We start from the raw sequence: 12,504 nt of genomic DNA, 5'->3' as shown, positions 1-12,504 counted from the left end.
GTCACTGCGCCAACATGAATCTGCTGACACCTCCCCCTGGTGGCCGTCACACCCATCTCTGCGCAGACAGTCTACCAAATTGGCAAATTGGCAGCGCACTGCGCGGGGGTGCGCCAGGCTTGCGCCCCCCTGCGCTGCGGCACGAAATTAGAGCCCCAAGTGTTTAAAGATAAAGTGTGCAGGATCTTCCTAAAAATTACTATGTCAACTTTCACAGGAATAATCCTGCTCACTTGTCACTTGGGGGGGTTCTTTACATGTGTGTCAGTATCTGTGTCTGCTTCGAACCCCCTCCTCAGCCTGGATGTTGATGTTTTGGTTGTATCAGAAAGTTTCTAGAGAAGCTAATCAAAGCAGCATGACCAGAATCCAGCTGATTCAGACCCTACCTTTAAGAATGTAACTACAAAAACTGGAGTTTTGACCCAGGAACAGCTTTTTATGGAAGTGTAGGTCACTCCCCAGCAACAAACGGCATTTATCTTCTAACTAAATTTCATTTTTTTCCTCGAAATGTTTTCCCCTCAACATTTCAGCTAAATTCTGTCCCTTTTACTTCTCTCCTAGAGTGAAACATGAAAAAAAATCTCCCTCCTCTCATTTTTCCTCCTTATCCCTGGCCCTAATACCCTCCCACACTCGGGCCTTATAGAAGTAGAAGAGTAAACACTCACACTTACAGGTAAGCCAGTCTGCAGCCGTACAGCTCCCCGTCCCCCTCCCCTTTAACTGTAGCGAGGGGCCCCGTGGTCTGCATACTTTAATAACTCAACTCACATGCTCCAAAACTCCAGGGAAAGCAGTGCAATACTTAATTACACCCAGTCAGACTCGAGCCAGGATGACATCCACTCCTCCTGTTGGCCTCTCAGGATGGCCTCCTGAGCTCTCAGGGCCTCTGACAGCGAGGGGTGTGAGAGCAGTGACTAGCATTTTACCTGCTGTGAAGATTCACCTTAAAAACAGTGACATTGTTACAGTTTTGATGTTTGTTAAGCCAAAGGGTGCTCTGTTTCTGCCACATCTTCTCCTCTTTGATGCACACCTTCACAGCTAACTACTGACTGTTACAAACTCTGACTTTGTTCAAGCAGACCCCCCAGAGAGATCAAAAACTACAGACTTTAACATTAAAGTGAAGCTCTGAATGCCATGCACTGCTAACATCACACTCTCTGCCTTCAGTTTGAGATGCTACACCCCTGGGAAACAGATGTAGGATTCAGAGTTTCTCATGTGGTTACGCCAAATAAAAGTCTGTCACTGGAATCACGATCACATTTAAATACTGGGTTAGCATCAGTCTGCTGCGGCCTTACAATTTTCTCTCCTCCCTCAAGCTACACCTCGTCTGTGACATCTTCAAAGAGCGTTCAGTTCAGTGTGTTTTTTTATTTCTGTAGGAGAAAATGCTCTGCTGTTTGTGCTCCAGTGTTTTGGAAATACAAGAAGAGGAATCATCTAGCTACCAAAGAAAATTAGGTGTATAAAGATACAGTCTGCAGGATTTTCCTCAAAAAATTAAAACTTTACAAGTGTGTCAGCGTCTGTGTTAGCCTCAAACCCCCCACCTCAGCCTTGATGTTGATGTTTTGGTTGTATCAAAAAAAAAAAAAAAAAAAAAAACAAGCAGGAAGAAAAACAACCAAAGTGAAACAAAAATCCAAACATGGTGAAGCTTGGCTCGACTTTCACAGGACGAAGAGCGACTTGAGTTAGCTTCCTGCTAACCAGGTATGTGCCAAATACCCGTGATTAGCTTGTGCTAACAAGCTAAGTCAGGTGCATGGCTCTCGAGTCTCTCCCACATAGAAAAGCCATGCTACAGGTAGTTGCTGGGCTACTGAATGTGTTCACATAGTCACGATTGGAGGCTGCGGGTGTGTGCTGCCGCTGGCACTGAGCCAAGGGGGAGGAGCCAAGTTTGAATGTTGTGTTTACTGACAAGTAATAAAAAATTCCTGCAGACCCAACCTTTAAAGAGGGGTATTTTATGTTACTATATTTTAAACCGTGGTATTTAGTAAGAATGCTGGATGTTCATAATGAATGTGTGCAGATTTTAAAACTGTTAAATAATCGTCTCATTTCCGTAATCTCATTCCCAATCAATAATTGGAAATGAGATCTTCACAAAATCTTGAGATCTCTATAAGACTTGCTAAAACAATGGTAGGCCTCAAACACCAAGGTCTGTCCATAGCTTTGGCCCAACACATGCTGGTCAATCAGAAGAAAGGGGGTTTGTTGAGCCAGGAGCCTTAAAGAAACAGCAGCTAAAATGTAGCATTTCAGACAGACCCTAAAAAAAGGGTTTTCTGAACACCAGTGTGAGAAAATCCTGCTGTAAATCATGTCACGCCGAAAAGGGACAGCATAGACTTAAAAAAAAGCACTAAACCCCTCTTTAATGAATGAACTAAAAAATGTAGGAACCCTCTAAAATCACCAGGGTGTGATTTTATTGCTACTGGGGCTAACTTGTTTACATAAACACTACCACAGTTTCATTCCTGGCTCTCTTTGGCTTACACACCTCTATAATTAGCGTGCATCATGTTCATACCAGAAAAAGAGAAAAAAAGAAAACATCTCAGGTCATGCCTTAAATAACTTCTGAAACTACCTGGCCTGGAGTCAAAACAGATACAGATTGAAAACAGTGTTGTTGGCTGGGATTCAGACATTAAACGACTTCACTGCTCCATCAAATGAGGCAAACACATTAGTGTTTCAGTCCATTAACGACGGCCGCATTGGTTTAGTTTGATATCTACATTAGAATGAGTGGGTCTGTGAGCACTACACTGAAAAAAACTCAAATCTTATCATGTTATTTTTTATTTTTTTTCCAATAAGAATGTCTTTTTAGACCTAAAATGCGCTACATTCACCTGACCTGTCCAGAAAAAATGTCTTGTTTCAAGTTGTTCAAAGACGAAAATATTATATAATATAATATTATTTATCTATTTATTTTGCATTGCATATTAATTGACACTTCTGGAAATAGAGTTAGCCAAAGGCCATGGTGTTAAAGTAGGCTACCTCAAAAGCACAAGATAAGATAAAACAAAGCAGAATAAAATGTATGGGGAGTCAGGTATTAGGGCCCCAGGCAAGGCCCTGTTGAAACCCTTGCATTTCATATAATTCTTTCTGTAGGGCACCATAACCCCAAATTTGGTGCCTTTCGCTTCAGAAAAATGCAAACCCACCTAGCCACAAAATTCAATCTCGGCCAAAAATTGATGATTTTACTGCTTGCCCAAAAATGAATGTTACACAGCGCCCCCTAGGGGTTTAAAATTGCAGCCCCTCAGGCTCCTTTGAGCTACAGCCTTGAAATTTTTGCTGCATGCCTACCATGCCTAGCCCTACAAAAAAGTCTCTTACGACTTTCATGATATCCAAACACTTACTTCGCTATTTTGACCTAAGCATCGGAATTTTTATGATTTGTAGGCTGTGTATTTGAATGAACTCATCCTAGGTTTTTTGGCTTGTGTATACTAGACACATTGTAGATGAATCATATTAATAGTTTTGTCCAATCTGCATGAAAACAAACACACATTTTCAGTGGTGTGCCTCAATTGCATCTATGTCATTGTTTTTACCTGAAACTACAGCGCCCCCAAATAGCAACAGGTAGAAATACATTTAAAGGGTATGTATTTGGACAAACTAGTCCTAAGTTTTTTCTCAGATCAACTCCAAACTTGCCATGTGTATACTACTCACATTGAAGCCGAACAACCATTCTAGGTTTTTTGTCATCTTAATGGGCGTGGCCACAAATGACCACCAAAGTTCACCATTTTTGCCACTTCATGAAAATCTTGATAGCTCTCTTGTACACTGTTGGATCTGAACCGAAATGCGCACAGAGGTTCAGTGTCACAGCCTGAGTGCATTTTTACCACTGGTTGCGCAAAAATATCAATGCTCCAAATTTTTTGGGCTTGAATGTCATGCCTGGACCTACAAAAAAGTCTCTTACGACCATAGTGAATTCTGAACAGGAAGTTGTCAATTTGGACGTAAACATCGGATTTTGACGATTTATAGCCTTTGTATTAAAGTGAACTAGTCCTAGGTTTTTCATCTGATTATCTCCAAACTTGGATTGTGTATACTACACACATTGACGATGAAACTTCATGCGTGGATTTTTGGTAACTCAATGGGCGTGGCCACAATGGACCGCCAAAGTTGACCATTTTGTCAGCATCAGGAAAACTTTGATAGCTGTCTTGTTCAATGTTGGATCAATGTTAACAAACAAGTTAAGTGTGTCATCCTGAACACATCTATATGCCTGTTTCAGCTCAAAGTAAAGCCCCCCCTACTGTCAACAGGAAGTAATATGTTTTTATCTGTCTTTACAACGCGAGTCAAAAAGTCTGGTCAGACTTGACATAAGCTACACTCATTTGACAACCCTCGATAAACATCCTGTTGAAGATCTTACTTGCCAAAATCAAGACCTGAATTGCTCGTTGTGAGGTAAAATATCTGCCTTAGGGATGAGAAATAATTACCTGTCAAGTTTCTCAAAATGAGAACAATGTCTCATTTCCAGAAACAAATAGCTGCATTATTCCTACCCCCTTGGCATTTTTTTTTTAAATTACAAGCACACAGCTGATTAACAGATACAGATTATGTAATATATACAGGGAATTCTCTTTCAAGGTAAAGGATAAAGCTCATAAACAGCTCATATCAACACAAACTTGTGACTTCATTCAACTCACACACACCATCAAATATTTAAGATAATAAAAGTCAGCATCCAGACGATCCTTTGCTTTTGCTAAGAATTATTTACCCAAGTGTGAAACTGATCTTCTCCGTCTAAAATCTGTCAGTATCAGACTCTCATTTCCTCCCCCTGCGACACGCATCAATGCAAACATAAAATTCAGCTTGCAGCGTGTAAATCTCCGACTAATGCCTGAGAAAATAGCTTTGTATTTCAAGCCAGACACAAAACATTACCGCTGCATTAAACACAGGCCTCACCAAATATCGCTCGTCATCCTTCATCCCCGGCGTGCGGATGAGGTGGTTCTGCTCCCCCCTCCAGTCCCCGAAGCGGCGGAAGAAGTAGTTGGAGAGGAACCGGTTGATGGGGTCCCGGATGATGTTGATGTAGACGGGCTGCTCTATCCTAAACCTTCAGGAAGACAGAGGAAGACAGAGTTAGGACGTGGAAATAATGGTACCTGAGTGTGACCGTACAACAGTGCACATCTGTACCTGGTGAAATTGAGGAAGTGAACATGCCGTGTGTAGAGGAAAGGCTGAGGGATGCTGCTGATGTTCTTCATGAGATCCACCTGGAGGAAGAGAAGAAACACACAAAGGTTAGCTTAATGAGTCAGAATAGATAAAGAAGTTTATCTGCCTTAAATATGGACGGTTATTCAAGATAGATGGAAATCCAACACAAAGTCAGCAGATAGATTGTCCGTTTCTTGAGATTTTTCGTCTCTTTTTCGTCATCTTTGCATTTGAAGTGGATCATTACTTTGTATGGTTCATTTGTTGTTCATGGACACCAAACTGGTTTTGTCTTTAGTGATACTTTTACTACTTTTTCTCCTGTGTTTGTCTGAAGATCCTACATGTAACCATGGCTGAATTGTTTACATGTGAAATCAGCTGTAAGCAGCCTATAGCATGTCAATGCTAACTGGTGCTAGGCCAGATGTTTCCCCACAAGGTGAGGAGAAGGAGGTGAGGACGACGTGTAGGTGTGAGCTAAGAAGTGACGACATCGACCTGTCCTTCCATCCATCGTTATTGGGAACATAAGATCTATCTCCAATAAGATGGACGAGCTAGCTGTGCTAACCCAGCAACAGACGGAATACCAGAAGGCAGAGTAGCATCATGCTATTCACAGACATGGCTAACAGAGCTAACACCAGACACCAACGCCACATGTGAAGAGCTTCACCTGCTGTGAGCAGACAGGATCCAGGAGACAGAGACTGAACAGACTGCTGAAGAAGCTCAGTCCTGGACCCTGTGGAGGTGGAGGCTGGCTGACTGGACAATGATGGACAAGCTGTCAGCATCTATTTTCTTATGAAGCTTTTTGCACTTTCTATACACTTTCTTACTTTTGTTTTCTCAATTGCTGCTGTGACTCCACCTGAATTTCTCCTTGGGGATAAATAAAGTATTTTCTATTCTATTCTGGAATTGGATATCCTTGGACGTAAACAAATAAAAATGAGTAAAAATCTCACGTCACGCGACACTGATGTACTGTTTTGTTGTATGTTACTGACTGAAGTAGGCCATATGGTGTCTTTCAGTGGATATAGCAGTATTCTAAGTTGTTCGGAACCTTGTCGTAGTCATGAAGCCAGTATTGTTTATAGAGAGTAACTGTGATATGTTTCTGTTTAAATTCTGTTTAAAATTGCTGTATGCTAACTGCTAGCATATCAGTGTAATTTCCATATATGTTAGCATTTAGCTAACGCTATTTTGTTAATATTGTTTTTGGTAAATAAGGAGATTTATACCATGTTGAATAGGATTCTTAAGTAAAACTTCAAGTAGAAAATCCCAAATCAGATTTTTTTGGGGAAACGTTAGTTAACTGCTAAGCTAATATAGCTGCGCCAGACTAGTCCACCACGTAAGGTCCGGCAGCTCCGGTGTGATGTTAAGAATTGATAAGGGAATCGTTATGCACAAAGGCTAATGATATCGATGGATTGAAACATTTCTTATCAATTCGGAACAGGAACTAGCTTTTTGATACCCATCCCTATAATTAACATAGCTTTAAAACATCATGGATATAAGAACAAGTAGTTGTTTCAAAAGGATAAACAATGCTTAAGTGTCTTTGACATGTATTTTTTCCAGTGGCCACTAGATGGAGTCTTAGCTAATTGCAAGGGAAATTATGTTAATACAGAAAACAGGATGCCGCCTAGCAAACCAATCACAGGGTTTTCTGTCCATTCTGTTTCAACGCATAGCTATGATCTACAAGATATATACAAGCTACGCCACTGATTTGAAGTATGTAGAAGTATAAACACTAAAACTGGTTTCACTTCACATTGACAAAGACCTTTTACTAAATACAAATCCAAATATAAAATCATTTAATTACAGTGAAATGAAACCAAGATTCTCTTTGAAATGGTTAAATGTTCAAGTCGAGTTTATGACCGAGGACAAAATGCAGTTTGTTGTGTATTCATCGGACCATGAGTCCACCTTTATTCAATTTGCAGAATCTTCCACCACAGACTGACCTCACCGCCGCTCCAACCTTTCCTGCACAACAACATCATTGTTTCGTTTCTTATTTCATGTAACAACATTCAGCGCTCTACTTCTAGTTTCTTCCCGACAGACTCAAGAAGGCCAGCATTTTTAAAGCAATTACCCCAAGTTTCTTCTTCCTCTGCTGCAATGAAAGATAAAAAAAACACGCCCCAGAGGCTTTCCAGTTCTGCATGGAGAGGCAGGCTCACAGCAGCCAAAACAAACTTTGGGATATCACAGCACAGAGCTCCTGCATGATCTCTCTGAATGAAGGCCTTACTACTCAGATCTACTTCCTCCTTACAGAAATAGCTTCATGTTGGAAAATTTCCGCGAGTGACGCGTTCCTCTCAGGGATCAGTTATTTTCACCGTTAAGTCTGCTTCAGTCAGGAGATGGAGTTATTTGCTTTCAGTAAGTTATGTTTGGTGGTCTGGCTCTGTTCTCAGAGCTCCCTGCCCCTCCACATGCTTACTTGTGGCCAAAGCCTGAGACAGAGAGGGTACACCTTCTTTCTTTCATGTTCTAACTAAAGTCAAGGCAGGGAGAGCAGCAGCAAAGACTTTTGGTGGGCGGGACAGAGCCAGCATCAACAATCCTTTTCGACAGAGCTGATGCTAGTGCTAGTTCTGGGCTAATGCCTGATTTAGCACTGGCTCCAGGTCCTAAAAACTAGTGCTTAGCAATCCCCAACCGTTTGCTGGGCCAGAGCAAAGCACCCCGACTACGCCAGGGGCTGGGGCGAGGTTACTCTGACCAACTGTTTTAACTTTGGCGGTGGAAAACAGCCATTTTTAAAATGTAAAGCTGCCGAGCGAGTCTTTATTGTAGCTTTGTGGGCTTGAGTATAGTGTTGGTGTCTTTGGGTAAACATATGCAATGAAGTACGGATGTACTAGAACCAACTAAGCGCAAGAGTAAGCACTAGCATGGCGCGGGAACCTGGTTCTTTTGATGCACAAAGGATAAGTATTAATATGTATGACACCAGTAAAATCAGACACAGCATAAAAAGAGCTGTCAGCTGATGGGGCTGGCGATAAGAGCAGCCAAAGACCTGTGGGACAATTTTGTTATGTTTTTGGGAAGGCATATTGTGACCTGGATGAGGGTCCCAACCTCCATTTGGGTTCCACTCAGGGAACCATGACTCTAAAGCCCAATTTGGTACGGGTTGAAGCCTGGTTCTGTTTGCACTTCTACAGCTGACCAGGCCCCTCTTGGTAGACGTCGAATAAGCTGGGGGCCGATAGCCGCATCAAGAAGAAAAACAAGACATAGTAAACAAAAAGCGATGATGGAAGACACTGAGCAATTTGTCTTCTTTGGTATTGGCATGTGCTTTCGTCACAAAGAACAATTAAACTTTGTTTCAGAGAAGGCTGTGTGCCGTTAGGAGAAATACAGCAGTCACTGTCACACAGGAAGTGACCATTCTTTCAACCAATCAGCAGACTGCAGCGTTTTAGCTCCACCTTCTGGGATTGTATCAGCTTAGTTTGGCAACTCAACAAGGTCCCAAAAGGGTCCCAAAAAAGTGGGACAGCTTGTCTCGGTTATCTGGGGTTCTGTCCCAGGATCAGTCAGTGGAGACCCAACAAAATATGTGCCGTACTGAGACGGAGTGAACTGAACCGCTTGGTGGAAACGGAGCTTAAGGCACAGGATAGACCAGCAATTGTTATACATTACTCCAACATTTAAGTAAAATGATCATGACTTAATCACTAGTCTCCTTCCTGCAGCTCTTCTGCTTGCAATTTTGGGCATATTATGTTAAATTGAAGCTGATACATGTCGCCACAGATCAAGGGTCCCTTCAACCTGCAGCTCTGGGGCCTCATGCGGCTCTTTGACTCTTTAGCAGTGGCTCCTTGAAGCTTAAAAAAATATTCAAATACATTAAAATAGACATTTTTAATTTATGGGTATTGATGATTGAAGACACTTGCACCAGAAAAAAAATGTTCACATTTTTTTAAACTAAATATTCAGCGCAAGCATTATCATCAACCATTAGAGGACAAATTTTGCAAAATTTTGAAATTCCCCAAATTTCTGACAGTTTTAGGCATATTTTTAAATTTCAAAAGTGTTGGAAAAATTGTTGGAATTTTTGCAAGTTTTTCAAGTTTCTTAAAATTTCAAAAACTTAATTTTTTTAGAGTTTTTAGATAATTTTTGAAAATTTTTGAAATCACAAATATTTTTTTTTTGTTTATTTTCCCAATTACAAAACCTTTTGAGATCTTTGCAAAATTTTATTTTATTATTTATTTTTTTTTGCAATTCCTTAAATTTAATTTCTTATTTAAAAATTTGGAATTTTTATTAATTTTTTTGGGATCATTTAAAATTTTTGAAATTTGATGATATTATTTTTTTTATTTTAATTTTTTAATTTTTTGCATATTTTAATGAACATTACCCAATCACTTACAACAGTACATACCCAATGATGTTCTGCATTTGGCAAAGAGCAGCTGTTTATAAAGGTGTAAAATAAATGAGTCTGTAGTTCAAGGCCTGAGGAAAGCTTGCACAGCTGTAGGAAGCTAAAACACTCGTAAATAAGAAAGCAGCGAAGAACCTTCAGCTGGATTATAACGTCTTTAATTGGTCGACAAATGCAGACGATGGTTTGAGGATATGGAGTCTTTACTTCATGTTTTTATCCCTCAATCCCAGCTGCTGTGTATCTCCAACTACAGATTAATCTGTTAATTCTTCTACCCCCAGCGTGAGAGGAGATCGTAAAAACCAAATAAAACACAAATGCTTGGAAACGAAGCGTTAACCTTCAATACTGGTGATCCACAACAAGTGTTAATCATTTTCTCAAATCAATGCTCGCTGCATCTGAGTCCCATAAATAGGATTTTCTCCCTTTTCTCTCGTGAAGCTGGATCTAATTCTTAGAGATTCTCAGCAGAGACAGAGCCGAGCAGAAGTGACACAGAGTTGTGAAATTTATTCAGCAGAACTTATAAAAGTTTTAAACTTTTATACTTTACAGCAGGAGAGACTGTTGGAAAGTGGAAGCAGAGTGAGTGGAAATGTACTGAGTTTATGGAGCGGAGGGAGGGTGTGAGGACTGGATCTGACGGGGGCCTCAGATTAGCTGCCCTGTGTACATAAACAAGTATACATATTACTGTTGCTAGCCAAATACTGCTGACGTAACAGGAGCCTATGCATGGTTTACGAGAGCAGGACAGTGATGCAGTTTCTCAGATGTTTGATGTTTCCAGAAAAACAGCGTTAATCTTTTAAAGTCTATGTTTAAAAAGTGACGCTTTAAGTCCAGACCAATGAGTCCAGAGCTAACCTCCAGAGTCCCCTCCCCCCAGCTCCAGGTGGATGTGCAGACCCTGAACACATTTGGCACATTCGATGTGCAACAGTGTATCTGGTCCGTCTGGCCAGATCCCCCCCCCCATCCTCTCATTTAGCTGCCGGGAGACGAAAGGGAAAGTGGAGGACAGTCTGAGATTCCAGGCATACCTGCAACCCCATTGAACCCCCCCTCCCCCTCCTTCCTGAGCCCCCGTGGCGTCCACACAGAGCTCATCAGGGGAAATAGAGGAAGAGCCAAAAACTACAGACGGCTACGACTGCTGCCCTCACCTCAGCTCAATCTGTCTCTGTCTCTGTCTCTGAATCCAAAGACGCTCAGATAATCCCAGCTGTGGACCAGACAAATGGACTTGATTTCACCGTTGTTAGCCTAATTACCACACAGAAGAAGAGCTGTGCTTCAATATCACTGCCTACACCTGGAGATGTTTCTGTCCTTCTGACGCCACGTTCATCCTCCTGAGCTTTGGACCTGGCTGATACATTTTATTGGTGGAAAAACACTGATTGCTAAGACTTTGCTTGATTTTCCAACATTAGACTCTCTCCTAGTTCACTAGTGTGGAGACATCTAATAACTCTAAAACTTGTTTCAACACAGATGCCAATGCTGTCATCAGTACAAACACGTGTGAATATCTGTACTCAGACTGGTGTCCAAACCAAAACAAATATCACAATCAATGATGTTCAATCAGTTTGGTCTGGCACTTTCATGAAAGGTTCCCAAAAAGTGGGACAGCTCATCCCGTTTTATTGAGGGGACAAATTGCATGCCGTGCTGAGACGAACTGAACTAAATTACTTGGTGGAAACGGGGCTAAATACATGTTCCCTACAACTGTGACGCCATTTAAAAGGGAAGAAAACAGACTTTCCAACTGAGTAAATTTATTACCAAGACGCGTTGTTTCAACAAAGAAAAAACCTACCAATTCTGGTTTTAATACAGAAAATGATACCTGTGTCAGTAAATATATATATATATATATATATATATATATATATATATATATATATATATATATATATATATATATATATATATATATATACACATATATATATATTTGGTATTGGTGATTAAAGAGACTGACAAGGGAACAAAAAACATGTCCACATTTGTTAGACAAAATAGGCAGCACAAGCATCATCATCAACTTTTGCAAATTTTGAAATTCCAAAAGTTTTAGACGATTGGCATATTTTTAAATTTAAATTGTTGGAATTTTTTCAAATCTTAAAATTTTCTTAAAAATTTCAAATTTAAAAATACTGCCAAAAAACCCCCCCAAAAATGGCAGATTTTTTTAAAATATTTTTTTTATTATTTTAAATCACAAAAATGTAATACATTTAATGATTTCTGTCAAATTTCCCAAAGTGTTTTTTTATTTTTCAATTTTTTCATTTTTTTTACAATAGTTGCAAATTTTTTAAATTTTGATCCTTTTTTATTTTACATATATATATATACACACACACACACACACACATATATATATATATATATATATATATATATATATATATATATATATATATTTATATATATATATATATATATATATATATATATTTATATATATATTTATATATTTATATATATATATATATATATATATATATATATATTTATATATTTATTTTTATATCTAATTTTTTTTTTTTTATTATTATTTTATATATATATATTTATTTATTTATATATATATATTTATATATATATATTTATATATTTATTTATATATTTATTTATTTTTATATCTTATTTTCAAATCTTTGCAAAGTGTTTTTTTTATTTTTCAATTTTTCCCTTTTTTTTCTACAATAATTGGAAAT

General features: G+C 39.3%; 1 protein-coding gene across 2 annotated transcripts in view; it reads right to left on the bottom strand.

The window, feature by feature from the left end:
- Positions 1–12,504, bottom strand: part of usta (uronyl 2-sulfotransferase a) — a 105,027-nt gene that overhangs the window by 13,869 nt on the left and 78,654 nt on the right. For both annotated transcript variants that reach the window (XM_074684608.1, XM_074684609.1), the window contains 2 exons: positions 5,266–5,345; positions 5,029–5,182 (listed from right to left, as the gene is read on the bottom strand). In XM_074684608.1, the coding sequence (XP_074540709.1) occupies positions 5,029–5,182; positions 5,266–5,345 (234 nt within the window). The remainder of the gene's footprint in view (positions 1–5,028; positions 5,183–5,265; positions 5,346–12,504) is intronic.

The sequence above is a fragment of the Halichoeres trimaculatus genome, unplaced genomic scaffold, assembly GCF_033239565.1.
Source record: "Halichoeres trimaculatus isolate MK-OKI-2021-1 unplaced genomic scaffold, fHalTri1.1 fHalTri1_scaffold_13, whole genome shotgun sequence".
Lineage (NCBI taxonomy): Eukaryota > Metazoa > Chordata > Actinopteri > Labriformes > Labridae > Halichoeres > Halichoeres trimaculatus.
Note: the sequence above shows the minus strand (reverse complement) of the source record. Positions and strands in the feature narration are given on the sequence as shown.